This window comes from Echiichthys vipera (genome assembly GCF_963691815.1).
Source record: "Echiichthys vipera genome assembly, chromosome: 13".
Taxonomy (NCBI): Eukaryota; Metazoa; Chordata; class Actinopteri; order Perciformes; family Trachinidae; genus Echiichthys; species Echiichthys vipera.
The window spans coordinates 17,254,872-17,273,850 of NC_139838.1; the positions used below are offsets into that span (position 1 = coordinate 17,254,872).

Consider the following 18,979-nt stretch of genomic DNA (forward strand, 5'->3'; position numbering starts at 1 on the left):
TTCCTCCCTGAAAATGTATCTGTGGGAAACAAAGATGAACCAATCCTCCTTAATTTGTTGCTCTTTTTTATCTGTCTATTCGTACGTCATGTGGGCTGACAATATGTAGCCCAAGATGTGGTAAGATGCCTCCTACCCTTTATTCCTCTCCTGATATCCACAAATCTACCCCCAGCACACGTATTCTATGCCTAAATAGGTTTTAATTGTGTAGAGATATTGTTGTGCCATTACAACTTTAAAAAATTTGATATCCATCAGGAAAAAAAGCAAAATATCCTTGAAAAGAGGTTAAAGATGTACTTTTTCAGTGGTTGACTCAGGGTTTATGGTTAAAGCTGCATTGTTTTTATCTATTTGTTTCTATGTTAAATGCACTACGTGCTGCACAGGTGTTTTGTAATGTATTTATAAAGTACTTTTTAGTGCTAAAGTTGTTGGAGGACTGTATTGAGTATTGTCTCTGTGGACTCCACGAAGATTAGCGGACTGCTATGGCATAAGCTAATGGGGATCCTTTAATAAAACATAAAACATAAAACACAGAACAAAACTACTCTACCCATTTATTTCTCCCAACAGTGTGTTGGTTTATGCATCATGCTCCTGCACATGCTAAACTCATATGTTTCAATTTGAGAGTAATTGCACTTTATTCTGGGATTTCTTCCCCTGCTCGTGTGTTTTTCATTAGACCTTCAGAAAAACGTGGTTTGGAGTCACTTGTTCTCAGAGCGTTCGTAAGAGACTCAACTCTAAGGTCAGGACAGTTTAGGCCTGAATGAACAAGAACAATTGTGGTCAGATAGTTCCACTTCATTCCCCAACTTAAAGTATTATATGTTCAGTGTTCATTTACAGCATTATTAAAATCCACAACTCTGGTTAATCAGCAACCATTCTGACATTGACACTTTGACATTTGAGTAGCATTTTGAATAAACATTAGCCTACGAACTGCTTTGCTATCTATGCAGACACACCCGTTTTGATAAGAGACATGCCGTTGGAGTTGGACTGTGGTAGGCTACTTTGTGTCTACGATGCATATGCAGTTGTCGATAAAACTAACACAAACACGCACATAATTGTAGGACCCTATGAATTAAAGTGGACATGTCTTGCTGAATGTCAGTGTGAATGAAACTAGGTTTAAAGGGTATCATATAATGACTGATTGTGAAGGCTATGGGTTGGTAAGAGTTTGTCTCAGACCATGCCTTCCTCAAGCTCAGAATACCTGAGATTTGCTGCCACCTAGTGATCGTTGTTTTAATGATTCCACCCACTTATTTGGTAGGTTTTGATTTGACCGTCAGTATTTTCTGCAGTTACAAACTGCTGTGATTTGGCCTTTAGACTGTTTGCGTGGATCATATAGGAGGCTTTATATTGTGGGGGTCATCATGTAACAACATCATCTATTGGGCATCATCAGTTGTATGAAAACTGTAATTTTGAATGGCATGACTGTGCATTTTTAGGCTTGCAAAGCTCCGAAATCAAATTTTTATGAAGATGTTTAAAAAAGAAAACACATTTAAGTGTGGTTAAATGTAAAAAGTGTCATTCTTCCTCTTTCAGCAGCATGCAGAGAGTGTTGCTGCCCTATACCTACTCATCACCACAGAAACAAAGAGGGAACACCCACACTGTTGAGGACGTGAGCTCTCCATTACAAGGGGACATTGGATTTGTCAGGCCTTTGGTTAGGAGAGGCGCGTCAAGGGGCTGTGGTAGCTAATATGCTCAGGAGGCATACACGCTCATCACTGACCCAATGTCAAGCCAGTCAGATTATATGTTGAAACTTCCTGTCATTCATTTCACAATACATTTTCTTTTTTTTACAATATTGCACAGCTTACTTTAGGCGAATATTTGTGTTGTGGGGAATAACACAATGGCGCAAATGATATTTAAATGTAGGCATATCTTACAACTAAATAAACATTTACAAATGAAAGAATGCTAAGTGTCTACACAATTGGATTGTGAGGGATGAATTGGATGATACGTAAACAAACAATCAGTTAGGAGCGAGCCATTGGATCAAGGTTTCTTCAAGGTCATAACAGGGTTTAACAAAGAGGTTTTCCCAAGGCTAAATCTCCCTCTGGGTACACTGGACAAAACCTCCTTAAGGTGGCATAACCCAGCCAGAAAATGTTCTTCCTCCCTCTGGTAGAATGTGGTGGGGAAAATAGTCTTCATGAACCTTAACCTAAATCTTTCCCCTTCCCTGAATGCCCCTGTGCAACATGGTAGGTCTGCATCTAACAATTAGGCCTGCTTACATTATTAAGTATGTCGACTACTCTCTCGATTAATCGTTTTAATTGTAAAATGTCAGAATCATTTTGAAAAATAGGATATAATTTCTCACAGCTCGAGATCTGGTTTATTTGATCAAATGTTAGAAACACTCAAATATTCAGTTTGTTGTCATATATATGACATGAAATAACATAAAATCCTCACATTTCAGAAGCTGGAACCAGGGAACAGTTTTGCCATTGTTTTTGTTGGTTTTAATTTTGGCTTGAAATATGATAAAATGAATAAAAATATAGTTGCCATGAAACGGCCGTCGTCATGAAACGGCCAGTGCACGTCTTTTTGTGCTTTGTCGTTTCGCAGATCGTGGTGGTGCCTGCTGCCGTGGTCCTGCATGACACTTCCTGCTGCTATTACTCACATAAACTATCATTAGTTTTATAAATGATAAAATTTGTAGCCTTAATAAACATCATCAGTAATATATCTCATTGTATCACAGCTGTTATTACCACTTCTCACCTTTGATCATATTTACCACCATAGTTATTATCATTGTCATATTCTATCACCTTAGCTGTGCTTGTTTCTACTATTCTGCTATATTAACTGTCATAACATATAAGTCATATTCACATTACTATAGCTATTATTACAGTTACTGTTACTTTTGGGGTTGCTTGCATCTCTGGAAGTGTCTCTCCATCTTTCTTTGTGTCTGTCTTTGTCTCTCTCTGTCCATCTGTCTGTCTCTTCTCTCTTTCTCTCTCCATTTCTTCTTTCCCAACAGGTGCAGACAGATGTCCGTCCTCCATAGCGCTGGGTCTGTTTGTTCCTGCCTGTTAAAGGGAAGGTTTTCATTGACACTGTGTACTCAAGATTGCTGTTACTGCTCATGGGGGAATTGTTGGGTTTATGTAAATCATAAATAAGTCATATAGTGTGGTCTTTACCTATATGTAAAGTGTCTTTAGATAACTTTTCTTACGATTTGGCACTGTACATAAACTGAAATGGAATTGAATTTTATTGTGAAGGCTCCGTCTGTACATTTCCGGTTGTGGTCTAGTTATGTCCCGCTGACTTGGCGCAGCTCATTACAGACCACCAGGCGCACCGGCAGTCCCCTTCTCTGCTGACTCAGTGCCTTACCAGCAGTCCCTTCACCCCGAGATACCGCATCCAGCAACCGACGCACACTCCTCCGGTCAACCCGCCCCGGCACCACCACCACCACCACCGTACAGAAATGGCTAAGACCGCAATCGGTGAGTTTTTGCAACTTGACATTTTTCTTTCCTAAAATAACAGCGGCTACGCAGGTTGAGGATGCTGAGAGGCTGTGGCGACACCCATGGCACAAAAGGATGCTGAGGGTTGATGAGAGGGAGCGGCCAAAACTCCTCTGCAAGTCACTGTTTTAAAAATGAAGTTGCAAAAAAAATCGAAGCAGCATTTTTCTGTTTTTTCAATCATTGTTTTAAGAGTCGGGTTTGTGGTTCTTGCTTGATCCTAAATCCAAATGAGTGCGGATCAATATGAGCTAGTTTGGGGGGTTCAGTTTGCCATAGCCTACCAGTGACGCATTTTTTTTAAATGCACTTTAAAGCAAGCGAATTATAGAGAATGAATCCATATCGACACATGGAAAGGTGATTTTATCCCCCCAAACATCAGCTTTTTTTTGTCGATGCCTGCCTGCCGCACCTGACTCAGAGCCGTGCAGCATAATGCAGCGCCAGCGACCCCACCCAACATCTCCGGTCCCTTCAAAAGCCAGCCGCTCTCTCTCCAGGGTGTGAGATATTTCACCGTGACAAATCTCCTTATAAAAACTGGGCCATCCTACTGTATGTAGCTTTAGTAAAGCCTGCTCAACCTAATTTGTGGGTGACCGCTAAAGGCATGAATGAGAGAGAGAGAGAGAGGTAGAGATGGAAAGAGAGAGAGAGAGAGAGAAAAAAGAAAGAGCATCCTTTTCCAGAATTGCTTTACAGTCGAGGGAAGAATTTACGACTGGCGATGAAAATGAACGTCTCAAGAATATCAGATCCTATTAGTAGGGTTATAGGCTAGTAAACGTAGACTATTATGTCCCATAGCTGAGGCTGTATTATAATGTGACAGTATATGGAAATAAAATTAGATTACATGTTATTTCAGGTGGTAGCCTAGGCCTTCTTGCCTATTTGTGTCATCCTATGAATTTCCATATGAAGGCTTGATATATTTCTCTCCATGTGGATTAGATTATTTGAACACATCACTTCACCTGAGGCCTATAAACACTGGATGTGACCTGCGGGCTTCATCCAAAGGAAGCCTATAATCATCACATTATTAAGGAAAGTGTGTTCGCATTAAGGGGTGTGTTTATAGGTTGAAAAGATCAGCGTGCGTGTGGCCGGTCTAGGGGATAGTGTGTTTGTTTTCTGGTTGACTAGGCCCTTGATTGATGGAGGGGCATGCAGACAGACAGCAGCGAGGGGTCCTGCCATGTCTGAGCAGACACACCGGCAACTAAACCCTGTTATAGCCTTTTTTTCCCCCCTCTCCTCCTCCTTCTCCTCCTCCTCTTTCTCTGCATCCCCTTCTTTTCCTCCATGATTTGAGCTGTGGACAGACAGAATGGGATGGGCAGGGAGCAGACGCTCTGGGAGAAAGCAGTCATCATGCCTGTCAGCACACAGGAGCAGGTCATTGAGTTCATGTTGGCTTTATCTTATAGAAAAGAAACACGGTCAAAATATCTTTAGAGTCACGTGTGGAATTGAACTCTTCTTCTGAGATGGAGGAGCAAAAACACCAGGATAAATACACCTGTATATATGTGGATATGTGTGTTTTTTTTAATGGAAACATCCTAAAGCCTCTACAAAACAAGACTTATCAACTATCCCAACAACAAACTCGTGCCCAGAACCACTCCCGTGTGCATTAAGCACTTTTCCCGATCCTTATCACACACACTTGTCTTAGCCAATTAGGTGTGGTCATTCAGCTGGTTCCCTTAAAAAAAATCAATTCCTTTGTGTACAGAGACACAGGCCTCTCAGACAATTGTGCCATCAATTTCGAGCAAACTATCACGTCCAAATCCAGCTACATTTGTCATCTTATCATCCGCATCACCATTGTCATAATGGCCCAACATGAGTGAAGCTCAAAAAAGGCTCCCGGACTCATAATTCAGGCTGATTTATCACCGAGTCTCATCGATCCATGCAGCACACTCCCCACCGCCGGTTCACATGACTGTTGCTCTTTAAAACGAGGCTGAGGGGAAGAGGTGACATCAATCCAGCGCTGATGGTACGCCGTTTGCTCATGATATTCTCATCACTGGTGGGAATAGATAACTAGATAGGACAGTTTAGACAGTTAAGGGTTCTAGTTTAGTTGGCTTAATTTTAAACTGTAGACTGTGGACATTTCACAGGGTTTACTCTTTGGTTTACATTTAGAGACTCACATGGTTCACATTTATGAAAGACACTTAAAAGGCAACCATTATGATAATCTTTAAATTATGTCAAGTATTATCCACAGTTGTACTGAGTAATTGTAAGAAAATGATTTTTAATTATTAAGGGGTAGGATTAAAAAAGTGTATACTTCTTCCTACTCCTTCCCGCGCATGTACATTAAGGACATTCACTAATGAAATTTTATCTCGAATAAATACTTTTACTAAACATACAAAATACTAGAGTCATTTTTTAGCAAAAATGGCAGCATAATTATCTTGTTGCATCTTCAAAATTGTAGGACTTTGTTGCTTTTCTTGGTTTTGTGTGATAATAAATTAATTTGGCATGGTCAGACGAAACATGACGTTTCATCCATCACCCTGGGGTTTAGAAAACTGAGATGGCTCTTTTCACAGTTATAGACCAACCAAAGATTATCGATTCATTGAAAATGATCCTTAGTTGCAGCACAATACACTGATTTCCTGATACACTGAATTCCACTGGGTGCGGTTTGGGAAAAACTTGCCGCCAGCCCCTCCCTCCTACGTAAAATGACTGAACCTGCCCTTGATCATCTGGGTGCCATATAGTTTCATTTAATAACCAGTTTTAATACCTTCATCATTTTGAGACTGTATTGTTGCAGAGAGGCACAGCCGTAAAGGGCCTGCATGTGCCGAGCACAGATACCGAGCCCATACTGCTGCCAGGTTACAGGACCAGGAAGGCAGTAAACGATGTGATAAACAGTTTTGCTCGCAGCCTCATCAACTGCATCTTTCATATGATTTTCACTGCCTGTTGATCTTTAATAGTGGGGCATTTGGGAAGGGAAGAATACAGGGAGGAAAGGTGTGGTTGAGAGAGATAAAGGTACCAAACAGAGGTGTGGTGGTTTGTTTCTAACACAGAACTGAATCATCCCAGGAGATGCAGAGCGTGGAGGGATAGGGAGAGTGAGAAAGAAAACTGGGATTGAGAGGGAGAATACATCAACGACAGATGAATCAGGGGCTTGCGGATGCAGAAGGTGCAGGGGAAGAGGGATGCTTGCGGGGGAGGAGGTACAGATATTGATGATCTGTGCTCTTTGGCTGATGGATCGGAGGAGGAAGTGTAGTTTGCTGGCTGTGTGTCTGTGGTCGGGGACAGGAGAGGATGCAGACTGACTGGCTGAAACCGGCCCGCTGGAGTGGAGTGGGAGTATGAAAGTGTCTGAAATGACTTTGTCTCATCTCAGATTGACATGGCTGACCCAGCATGTGAGAAACTCAGAACAATATGTTTGAACAGACACTGGTGTTTGGACACTTCCTGCTGTGTAACGTCATTCTGGATCATTTGTCATTTTTATGCGTCTGATCCAGAGGGAATGATCTTATTACTACAGCGCTTATAGAAGCAATAGATATTATTCTCTCAGGCGAAATGAGGAGGCAATTTCATATTTTTTGCACAATAGAGAATCTCATATATTTTTAATTAGGGATATAAAAAGAATCTGCAGGACTTTGAGTTAGATAGTTGTTTCAGTTCACAGTGAGGGCTTATCTTCCAAGACACGAAATGTGCTCCGATACCAAGCCCACTCACCTGAAATAAAACTACACAAACCACAACAGAGCTGCAATTATTTGTCAATGAATCGACAGTCAGTAAAATTAATCAGCAACTATTTAGAAAATCAATTCATGCTTCTTTTTTTTAACATTTGATGGTTCCAGCTCCTCAAATATGAGGATTTGCTGCTTTTCTCTGTTTGATATCAGTGTAAATGGAATATCTCTGGGTTAGTCGGACCAAACTAGACATTTAATGACATTCTAATGAGCTCTAGGAAATGCTCACAATTTTTCATGTTTTATAGACCCAACAATTAACCAATTAATCAAGAAAACAATCAGCAGATTAATCAATTATGTAAATAATCATTAGTTGCAGCCAAAAATGGAAATAAATTGACACATTTTTGAACACAGAAAAGGCCCCACCCAGAACTTGGAAACCACAGAACAAGAATCTCTTTTGATCTGCTCCATAAGCACTTAACCCAAATTATCCGCTCCACTGAATTGTTAACTTATGAGTCTTCAGCTGTCAAGTGGGGTTGTGTGTGGGAGAAGATGGCTGCTGGGGTCTTGACATATACACGACACTTAATGATCCTGTGACAGCGCTCCAGAAGCTCTGCCCCCACCCCCTCTTGTCAGCAGAAATGGTGCGGTCGGCTAATTACAAATTAAAGTGCTATCCACCTGAGGTGGCTGCTTCCATTATGCTGTCCTAGGGGCAGATGATTGTGGCCGCAAGTCCCACTGGGAGCCACCCCTTTACTGGGTTTTAATCCTCCTGTCTCTTTTGTTTGCCGTTTGTACACATGAACCCCCGAACATCGTTCTTTCACCCGTGCAGCACACAACAGGAGATTCTCTGTGTCAGATGCATTCTCACTTACTGGAAATACTCTGTTTGGTTTGTGCAAAGGCTGGAGAGAAGCAGGAGGGAGGTCCTGACATGCATCACACCCTGCCAACATACCGTCGTCACTACATAATTTCATCCCAAACAACCGTTCCTTAAGTGTGTCAAACATTACCAACAAAAGTTACTGAATAACTCTCACCTTTTTGCTTCACCATTGCAGGTTTGTTTTCCTCCGGTGTCTTAACTGAAACGTTATCAACGCGGCCATTCACTTTCCGTGTGTATTCATGTGTGTATGAGCGACTGTATTCACACACAGACTCACTCAGAGATTAAATAGTCTTTGTGTAAGGGAGCTGGGAGGGCTCCGTTTGATGGCCGACCCATCTGAATTAGACGGTGTGCAGTGCATGTGTGAAAGGGGCTTTAGAAATGTGCTACCATGATTGTAAGACCCCGTCCCGAAAGTCGAACATTTTCTCCACCCTCCTCCATCTGCTCTTTCCTTTCATCTGAAAGAAATCTCACTATGTTCTGTTCCTCTACCAAACTCTGCATCTCTCCTTCCTCCCAAGTATTTTTTTCGGTTTCTTTCAACCCCTTCCATGCTCCCACCCTCTCTCACTTCCTCCTCAGGGAAGGGGTTAACAAGCCCATCAGAGAGTAGTGAGAGCTACATCTGAGAGTTGATCACATTACTGTGGCGTCTCCCAGTCTGCAGGGCAGAAAGTGAGACAGAGAGAAGAGGAGGAGAGAGTGAGCAGGGAGTGAGTGAGAAAGATGATTTGGATTAATCATACTGTACACCGTACCCCACCAAGGAGAAGCTCTTTCACAGTAAATCTCATTTCTGGCTTTTCTACTATAGACCCCTGCAAATCACGAATCAACGTGTCACACTTCAGCACCGCAGGCCTTGTGCTCTGGGTGATGGATTGTGCCATAATATGACAGTCGGCATGCAAATCTCCACCATTAAAACAGCGTACCTTGACAGAACACAGCAGCCATGTGCAAAATATGTATTTCACAAGCTGCAGTGCATTGCAGATATTTTGGCCTTTCTTGCTGCGGAGACAGCTGCTGAACTCTGGGCTCATGTTACAAAGTAGAAGAAGCCAAAAATAAAAGAATAAAAAAAAAATCAAGGTTAGACAAGGTTGGGTGTTCTTTTCTTTTCTGTTTTTACCCCGTCTGCCCTTTGGAGCACTTGGAGTCTCTCCCTAGTGAGCATGGCGCAGCAGGTTGCCAAATACAACCAGTATGATTTAATGCCAGCTTTGCTTCAGTGTTTTGGCCCATAAATGGAACAGGGGTGGACAGTCATAGTGCTGTGTCGTGCTGATAAGCTAAACCCTCTGCTATTAGCCTCTATCCACAAGCCACAGAAAAAGGAAGAAAAGAAACAGCCCAAAAATGATCCCAGCATCCCCCAAAAATCTCTCTTAATTACCTGAAAAGCATGATGTTTTTTAGTGTTAGCCACAGAATGGCTGAGAAGCAGTAGGGCGTTGGTCTGACTATGTTAATAAATAATAACCCAAAATGAAATGCATAGCTAATGAGGTGTGGAGAATCCTGTGGGGACAGCCGCATCTTGGCTGTTGGGGATATTAGAGGACACATCCATCCTGCTCCCCTCACAGTGAAAACAACGGCCACAAAATGCCTACAAAAACTGAGAGCAGACATCCTTTGATGAGGTCTTCTTTTTGGATGAATAATTACTCATCTTAATATCTAGATATTTACATCCAGGACCTCCTGTGGACATAGAAGTGGGTTAATGATGTTTCATCTGTTTGTATGTTAGTAGGTTAATGATATTTTGTGTATGCGTGTGTGTGTGTTTGTGTGTGTGTGTGTGTGTGTTTGCAGTACACACAGTCACAGTTTTATTTTCCTCCACAGCTTACAAAGAGAAGATGAAGGAGATTTCAGTTCTCTCACTGATCTGCTCTTGTCTGTACCCCGAGACCCGCAAAAACATCATGGGGGACTTCGAAGGTACGTGGTTATCACACTGACAATGTTTTTTTTAAATCTATTTTTTCTTTTTTTTATCTTTTTAACAAAACATGTTTAAATTAATAGTCATAAACAGCGCAACAAAGTGGTTTTCTGTCTGTCTTCCTTGTTCATGCACACACACAGACTTGGACATCAAGCCCATTAACAAGCGAGCCTCAGGCCAGGCCTTTGAGGTCATCCTGAAGCCGACCTCCCCTGTGTCTGATGTCGCCCACTGTGTCACCACTCCCCCAAAGAGGGATCTTTCCCTGGAGGACATCCAGAAGAAACTGGAGGCAGCTGAGGACCGGAGGAGAGTAAGGATGTTTCCAATCATTTTCTTTGCACCCAGCTGCCACGTATCACTTTACTTCCATAAGTTAGCTAAGTTCGTCCAAATGAAACCATTTCTGACCCAAACAGAAGGAGAAAGTTAACCACTAATTGACTTATTGCTGTAATTACTAATTGACTTATTTTAGTTTGGTATATCTTGCGCCACATCGGCTACTGCAGCTGCAAAATTGGCACGAAAGTTCTAATGTGACACTGGCTAATTCCTGCATCGCATTGATTTGAATGTCAGTAGCGTCAATACAAGCAGCTGACAAATCCAGTAACCCACCAACAAATCAATCACCAAATCAATAACACAATTTTTTTAACACCAGTACTGTAGGTCAAACATACAGTATATCATTTAAATTATAGTGCATGCCAAGAAGGGATGAAGGAGAGAAATTCTCTTACCTCCAGATACTTTTGTACTCACCATTAGTGTGTGAGTGTGTTGCAGCAGCTCTGACTCATGCTTAAATTTCCTGAAAATCAATAAGTGGTATTCAGTAAATCACTGTCTCTCTATCGACCGCTGCCCTTTGACTCATTCCTTTCCTTCCCTTACAGTCCCAGGAGGCGCAGATACTCCGCGCGCTGGCTGAGAAGCGGGACCATGAGCGTGATGTGCTGCTGAAGGCCATGGAGGAGAACAGCAACTTCAGCCGCATAGCCGAGGAGAAGCTCCAGGTGAAGATGGATCAAAACGAGGAGAACCGGATGGCTTATCTGGCTGCCATGAAGGAGCGCCTGCAGGAGAGGGTGAGGAGCAAGGGCACATGTATGATTTTAGATATACTGAGGTCATTAATCCAAGTCATGTCTACACCAGAAGATTTCGACCAGACACGCAAAAAACAAAAAAGGCAGACAATTATTCTGATTATTTTGAGTTGTAATATTCTTTTTATTTATTGAACTGTCCGATTATATTGTCTGTAAAGTACGTTTTATGAATATGAACAATACGTTTTAAATAACCTTCCTACTTGATAGTTTCAAACGAGGGGGATGAAAGAGTGAGAAAAAATTCACAAAAAGTGACAGGAGAATAAAAAAGAGAATGAAAAGAAAGACTTGCACATGGAGACAAGAGGAAGGCTAGGGTAAAGAGGGTGGCTACATCTGCTCGATGTCCGTAAATGGAGAAGATTAAGGTTTTAAAAAGACAAAGATGGAGTCTTGTGCCTGGAAGGTGGAAGATAAAGAATGAAATGAGGGGCAGAGAGGAGGGCAGGAGGCAGGAAAAGGAAACAGTAAGTCTTCACTGCAAAGGTCAGACAAGAGAAAGGGTGTGAGAGGCACGCGTTAGGAAAAGCCTGGCAGCAGAAAAAAACCATAACATTTTCAATCTGTGTTTTCTCCAGGAGAAGCATGCTCAGGAGGTGCGCAGGAACAAGGAGTTGAGAGAAGAAGTGACAGCGTGAAAAACCCCAACAGGTTCTGCGTCCCACCTCCAAAACCGCCCCCCCCACCACACCACCCACCCCCCCAACCCTGAGGAACACCCCTCTCCCCACCTTATCCCACATGTCCCCACCTTCTCCACCCCTCCGCCATACTCCCCCATACTACTATGAAACTACAACAGCCTGAGAAGCCCCCCCGAGACAGTGGGAGGTTCAAATGGGGTTGGGGTTGGAAAAAAAAAAGCAAAAATAATTTAGGAAAAAATGGAAAATTAATGTCTCCCGCCCACTCTTCACAAAAAAGAATGTTTTTGCGCCGTTTCAAATGAGAAGAAAAGAAAAAAAAAATCAAATTGACACGTGGCAGTGGGTATTGGTTTTTGTAAATACTTCTTTTTTTGTTATATACAGTACGATACAAGCAGCAAAAGTATTGATTGCAGTGTGCCATTTTTTCTATATAAGTTTCCTCTCCCTGCTTATATATGGATGTAATAATTTGTTCATTTCCATGTTATTTATTTGTTGAATTTTTGTTCATTTCAGCCTGAGAGTCATTTCAAGCGTAGGTGTTTGTTGTGAGTTTGCCAGCTAGCTGATGTTTGCTCTGACCGGTTTGCGTCCTCACAAGGCCCGCGTCCTGGCTCCGTTCCCTCGTCCCTCCGTGTGGGCGCTTGGTCACTTGACCCCGCAGAATTGAAAACAAAATTGGATCTGTGTTTGGTCAGCGTGATTTTCCATCCAGTTTATGCCAAATGCCCCAATTAGCGAGGGACGTGTGCAGGAAAGTAGGCACAAAGGAAAGGAGACAGTTTGCTCTCTATGGGGACTGCAAGCCATCGCTGCACATCCACTCCTGTGAGGTAGACGGTGACCGTACCACAGGAGAACACTATAGCATTTAATGAGCCCATCCTCATCCTCCTTCCCTCCGTCTGCAACCTCTTCATCTGTCCACATACATACATACCGTAGAAGCACTCTTTCACACGCTCTCCACATGGGCAGACATTTAGCCAATGACAGCGCAAGAGCTCAAGAGGAGCTCGCTAAATTCTGTCCATCTGGCACCGTAAAAGCTCACGTAACATCCCTGACCAATGGCAGGCCTCTTATATTCCTCAGAAACAAGCTTGCGATCACAATTAAATCACGTGTTACTGTTAATACAGCTAAGGTTAAAGTGCATCAAAAGGAGCACAAAAAAAAGTCACCAGACTTGTTACTGTGAACCTTAAAAACATCGGAGATGATACATATTACTTCCAGTTTTGTCCATTTCAAAGAGGTTTAGAGTAGTGCTCGACATCACCCGCGCCTACTGGAATCGTTACACTTCACTCTGAGACACTGTAAACGCCACTTAAAAGGTCGGCACAATATAGATATTTAAGCCATAACAGGTATAGCTGCAGCAATGATTCATGAACACCACACGTATTGCCATCTGTAAAGGTGTATTAAAAGTATCCGAATGACAGTCACACACGCACGGTAGGCCCATAGATATGTGTGAGTTGTGTGTGTGTGTGTGTGTGTGCGTATTGCAGAAAAGGCAGGTAGATAACAGATTGTTTGTGCCATGTGATAACGACCCGGTGAAGTATTAACCAACACCATTAAAGTGTGTAACAACAGGTACATCACAGACAGAGACTTTCCTACCTGCCTCTCTCTCTCTCTCTCTCTCTCTCCTCTGTCCATTTGTGTGTTAACCCCCCTCCCCCCCTCTCCACGTATATCTTTGTGAGCAAGCAGTGGTTAATAAAGATTTGGGGTTCAGTGAATGAAACCGGCTTTGAGACTGACTTCTTTCACATACTGTGTTCGGCCATGTTTTTCAATGTAGCGTTCGGATCAGATTAGATGTTGAGACACAAATTACCATGTGGATTTCTAACCTGTCTACCAGGAATCATTTATTCATTTGGTCTGTAAATGTCTATAACACCAGAAAACAACAGAAAAATGCCCTTTTAAAATTCTCCACACACCAATACAATGAATAGTGGTGGCTGTGTAGGATTGTTTTCCACTTGTCTGATCCAAACATTTTCAACAACTAACACTTTCGATAAGCCTAAGGGTGCGATTATATATATATATAATATATAATATATCATATTTAATCATGTATGCCCTTATTAGATTAGCCTACATGTATTTATGTTGACGAAACTGATGAGTTACATTTAATAAAGAAAGTTAGATTTTAGATTTTAGATTCTAGATTTAGATTTTTTTGTTCAAACGTGAAAAAGAAAACAGAAAGAGTTCAGAAAATAATAATATTACACAACTAGAAAGCATAGAGATCGAGAATAATCCAGCTCTTTTTCGACTTGTCCAAAAAGGAGTGGGAAGAAGTATATATTTATATAATCTAACCCCTTCTCCATAATTCATTGTTAGTTAGCTAACAGATTCCTCTGCCATAGATCTATTATGTTTTATGATTTTATTTATTTCATTATCATTTCGATTGCTTTTTGCTGTTGTTGTTTTCAAACGCAAGCATTTTTTTAGAACATTACTTGAACACGTATCTTACAAAATACAATCTCTTTCTCATACATTCCTGTCAAATATTGTTGATTTTAAAAGCTTAAAAAAAAGGACTATCGGTACAGCCCTACTATTAATATGATAAGCCAGGACTGCAATCCAAAGATTTCAGGTAAAATCGTGTTTATAAGTTGTAACAGAGTTTAAATATGAAAACTACATTTTTTAAGTCAAAATAACTGACTACTTTGCAGATTCAAATGTAACACATAAAACATATGACCAGTGTAAAAAATGATACATTAAAACATCAGTGTATAACACAAAACAAGTTAATGCATCAATAATAATTCAATATACTGTACATCATTTTAAGGTTTAAAGGCATAATTCTGCATTACTTTTGGTATTTTAAGTACATTAACTCGTTCTTCAACTTGTAGAATATTGTTAAATTGTGTTATTGCTACTTTTACAGAAGAAATGCAAGAACTTCTTCCACCACAGTCCTCTCCCTGCGTGTTCTCAGTCGATGAAGAACCATTTATGACCAGCTGGGGGAGACAAAAGACCAGATGTCTCAACTAAACATGTCATTGACCTCGTGGTTTGGGATGCAGCGAAGCTTACATCACCTCCTGGCCCTGCATCATCCTCAGAGATAAAAGAAAAAGGTTAAGGAGAACGACGAGCAGAGAAAAAAGGAGAATGGCCAAGGAGATCACAGGGGGGGAGAAATAAAGTGAACACATTGGAGAAAAAGATGAAGAATGAGGGATATTTTGGCAAGTGAGCTTACTTTTAGTTCAGCAGAGGTGATGCATTCAGGAGCCGAGAACAGAAGGTGCAGCTGGTACGGGCTGAAACGATGGCAAAGGGACAAAACTGTCCGAACACTTCCTTTCTCACAGTTTTTCAGTCCCTCTCTTCTTCTCTCTCTTTGATCCCCCTTGTCCTGATCCTTTCTTTCCCCTTTCCCTCCATACCCTGCTATGCTCCATCCCTCCTTCCTTTCCTTCTTCATCCTCCTCCAACCTTCCCTCCCTCCTTCTTCCCTCCTCCTCTAGTTCCCACGCAGCACATGGGGCCAGCCGGGCTGCTATTGTCCAGGATATCCCCTCCTTGTTAATGGTTTCCTGTGCACACACAGAGGGCTGCTGAGAGAAACAAGCAGCCTCATCTGATACCAGGCGTCGCCACGTAGTGTGCGTGCACACACACACACGCATCAATAAGCAAACACACGCAACCACACACACCATACATGCACACAAAAACACATTCACACACGCACTTGGACCAACAGACATGCAAATCAACACATAAAAAGACGCTGATAAAGCCACAGGTGATTTAACAGAACTCTTTTATTACAGGGAAGTTGTCATTATCACCAACTTTGAGAAATCTGATTTGTCAGTGCTTGCTTGTGCTTTCTACAACCATAAAATATACAAAACTCACAGTGAGGTTTACCAGGAGACACCAGCATATGACGTGTGAAGCAGTCAATTGAATTGTATTACCTTATTTAACGGCAACTACCGTGACGGGTGCGATTGAGTTCCCTCTTGATAATTACAGGTCGGATAATGCTGCTGCTTTGAACAGGTGCAAGAAAATAACATGTACACCCCGGCATCAGTTACATGAGACATTAAAACAAATGTGGAACAGCTGTAGAAACTGGTGAAACATATGTGAAGCCTCACTTGTTAAGACAAAATTTACCGTAGGGAGGAAACATAACTTAGCTTAAACAAAGGCAAACATCAGAGGTTGAGGGTAAATCATGTTTATTTCAACCGAGCTGGTAGCTAAACTTCTGTTCCCAGTATTTAGTCAAACAAACACCTGGTTTCGGTTATTCCACCCCATAAAATGCTGTAAAAAGGGGGTGACTTTCACCTCCTTTCATACCCCCCTCTATATGTAACTGGGGCACCAACACTGGGTGTTTCAGCTCAGAAGGAACACAAAGGGGGGGGGGACAGTTTCGCCCAGAAACTTGACGGGCAGCGACTGCTTGACCATCTGGAAAAGCCATTCCTGATGACAACAGTGGGTGAAACTTCTAAAGGGGCAGGAACAGAGATCAGTCACAATAAATCACTCTGGATGCTTTTAGTCGCGGTCTCCCTCCTCACTGTTTTTTTCCTCTATACAAAACACAATACATTAGGAGAAAATAAAAAAACCTACAGCTAGGTGTATCCTCTGTGGGATCATAGCAAAAATAGTACTTTCTTAGCTGGGAAAATAAAAAGTCTTGTCCTTGAAAGTCCAGCTCAGCTGGGGAGTGAGTCTATACGCAGATTGTGTTGAGGTTTTCATCTCAGTCAGAAAGCTCCTATCTCCATACCCCAGGGTCTGTAGGGTTTGCCCACACTGGATGTTGGGACCGGGGCGCTGATGGCAGCGGTGTGAGAGATGATGGGGAAGGCGCTGAACGGAAAGGGGAATGCCGAGAGTGAGGAGAGGAGAGGGGGGGAGAGCTTGGACGCTGATGACGAGACCAAGGCGTGGTGTGGGACACTGGTGGGAGCTGCAGTGGTGGGGGGCACCCGGATTGGGCCTTGATCTGAGTGGGGGGTAGCACTGCCGCTGCGCCTGCCTGGGATGTGGGTCTCTGCAACTGATGAGGATGAAGAAGAAGAGGAGGCGGAAGAGGCGGATGTAGATGATAGAGGAGTTTGTGGGCTGCTGGTGGCGCTGCGGGGTAAAGGTGCCAAAGGTGCCCCCTGTTGGTGCTGGAGAAGGAGGGGGTGGGTCAGGTGGGCAGGAGGGGAGCCAAACGCAGAGCCCCACGCCAGGTGACTCAGGCCAGAGTGAGCCTCTCTTTGACTGGCATAGTTGTTAAGGTGGGAGACCAAACGGATCCGCAGAGGGTCCGTGCCATCGAGGCCTTCCATAATGCTCAGATAGCGGGCCGTCTCAGCCAGGCACTCCCTGAAACCTAAACCACGATAGTCCATCGCCAGGGCATGTGCGTCAAAATAACCTGAGGGGAGAGGAAGAAGCCAGATGAGTTCAAAACAGTCACCCGAACTGCTACGAAACTAGTTTGTCCAGAACACAAGGATCTTTGTCTGACATGAATCGGTATTCCCCTGGCTTTGAGACGAGCGTCAAAGAGTAAATAATCAGTCAAAACAAGACAGACCAGTTTAAGAACATAATCCAGTCATCCCCTTCATTCATTTATTTATATTTATTATGTTTTGTTTTCCTGACAACGAGAACCAAGCGGGCACAAACATGATTGCATGTTTGCCCCTATGATTCTTTAGCAAGTGAAAGGTGTTTGACAATAAATGGATCCCAGACATACCTTTGCCTCCAGCAGCATGAAGCATCTTCAGATGGTCCACTGTCATCTGCAAAATCTCTGCTTTCTCCAGTTTAGCTGAGCCCTTCAGACCGGGGGTGACAAGAGGGAGCCAATTAGATATAATGACCCACATCCATTTCATATTGTTTGGATTTAAACATGTGAAGTGCATTCATAAGTCATTTTAAAACCGTGCTGCCTGTTTCTCACCTGTTTCTCAAAGGCGCTGGGGACCAGTCTGCGCAGCTCGCTGAGGCTGTTGTTGATCCTGTCACGCCGCCGTTTCTCAATTATCTGAGGAAAGTCATAATACAAATCATTGGTTATTTTCATTTTATGTGCATACGGACCTCGTGCACAAGGTTTCTAACTGTGTACTATTGTTTTTCAATGAATACAAATAAATAAATGCACTTACTCCTCGACGCCTTTTCCTCGCCTGCACCTGAGTCGATGTTGCGGGAGACATGGACCCGAGAGGAGAGCTCATGTTCCTAAAAGAGACGAAACATGGATAAATATACATAAATACGTGAATATTAAAGCTAGTTTTTAATGCGTTTTTAAGTCTGAACCCCTTTATAAGAGCAACTAGTCCAAATAACTTACCCATTCTCATCTGCGCTCTCCTTCTCCACCTCAATAGTCTCATCCATCTCGCTGTCCGAGGAGCTAAAATCGTGATTCCTTTTCATTTTGGATTCGTCCACAGTTAGTCCTTCAGTGTTTGCCTGTTGTTGTGTCTTCCAGAAGTGAATCTGCCCAGATCTGTCCGGAGCGCCTGCGTTTGAAGCGCTCAGCTTTCCCACGGTGTCATTTCAACTCCGGAGCCAGCCGACAGGGGCGGGGCTCGGACCGAACCAGCCAATCACAAGGCGACGGTGGGTTTGAGTGACAGCGCAGTTGGCCCAAGCACATCCAAGTGCGCTTTGACAAGTCAGAGAGGAGAGAACAAGTGGAGACATCTCACTCTGTGCTGTATTACTGGGGTCTGTGGAAGGGATTTAAAAGTGTAGCTGTCAGTGAGATCTGGCCTCATGTGTCTTATTATAATAACACCTTCATGTTATTAAAAGCAAACACACCAAAACTGTTCTTGCAGTCCAGAACAAAGTCTTTTGAAAAGTTTATAATGTAACCTAAAAATGAAAAAAATGACAGTCTTATAAATCCCCATACTGACCATCTTGGTTGAGCCTTAATTTCTAAAGAAG

The 18,979-nt window shown here is 42.6% G+C and overlaps 2 protein-coding genes across 2 annotated transcripts; one reads left to right on the plus strand and one right to left on the minus strand.

The window, feature by feature from the left end:
- Positions 1-3,399: 3,399 nt before the first annotated feature.
- Positions 3,400-13,710, plus strand: stmn2b (stathmin 2b). The gene is made up of 5 exons (XM_083926214.1): positions 3,400-3,545; positions 10,086-10,181; positions 10,329-10,501; positions 11,091-11,282; positions 11,888-13,710. The coding sequence occupies exons 1-5, from the start codon at positions 3,527-3,529 to the stop codon at positions 11,945-11,947; spliced, it is 540 nt and encodes a 179-aa protein (XP_083782340.1). The 5' UTR covers positions 3,400-3,526; the 3' UTR covers positions 11,948-13,710.
- A 2,105-nt stretch (positions 13,711-15,815) lies between these two features.
- Positions 15,816-18,538, minus strand: hey1 (hes-related family bHLH transcription factor with YRPW motif 1). Its single transcript, XM_083925830.1, has 5 exons — positions 18,375-18,538; positions 18,184-18,259; positions 17,976-18,059; positions 17,766-17,847; positions 15,816-17,435 (listed from the first exon to the last, which is right to left on the minus strand). Exons 1-5 carry the CDS (start codon positions 18,458-18,460, stop codon positions 16,774-16,776), a joined length of 990 nt encoding a protein of 329 aa, XP_083781956.1. The 5' UTR covers positions 18,461-18,538; the 3' UTR covers positions 15,816-16,773.
- Positions 18,539-18,979: the final 441 nt, after the last annotated feature.

Excerpts from the sequence above, each read along its gene's own strand:
- hey1 (XM_083925830.1), bottom strand. The coding sequence starts at position 18,460 with ATGAAAAGGAATCACGATTTTAGCTCCTCGGACAGCGAGATGGATGAG. Across the intron at positions 18,260-18,374 it reads GAGAGCGCAGATGAGAATGG|GAACATGAGCTCTCCTCTCG; the intron begins GTAAGTTATTTG and ends CGTCTCTTTTAG. Across the intron at positions 17,848-17,975 it reads CCAGCGCCTTTGAGAAACAG|GGCTCAGCTAAACTGGAGAA; the intron begins GTGAGAAACAGG and ends CCCGGTCTGAAG.
- stmn2b (XM_083926214.1), top strand. Across the intron at positions 10,182-10,328 it reads CATCATGGGGGACTTCGAAG|ACTTGGACATCAAGCCCATT; the intron begins GTACGTGGTTAT and ends GCACACACACAG. Across the intron at positions 10,502-11,090 it reads CAGCTGAGGACCGGAGGAGA|TCCCAGGAGGCGCAGATACT; the intron begins GTAAGGATGTTT and ends CTTCCCTTACAG.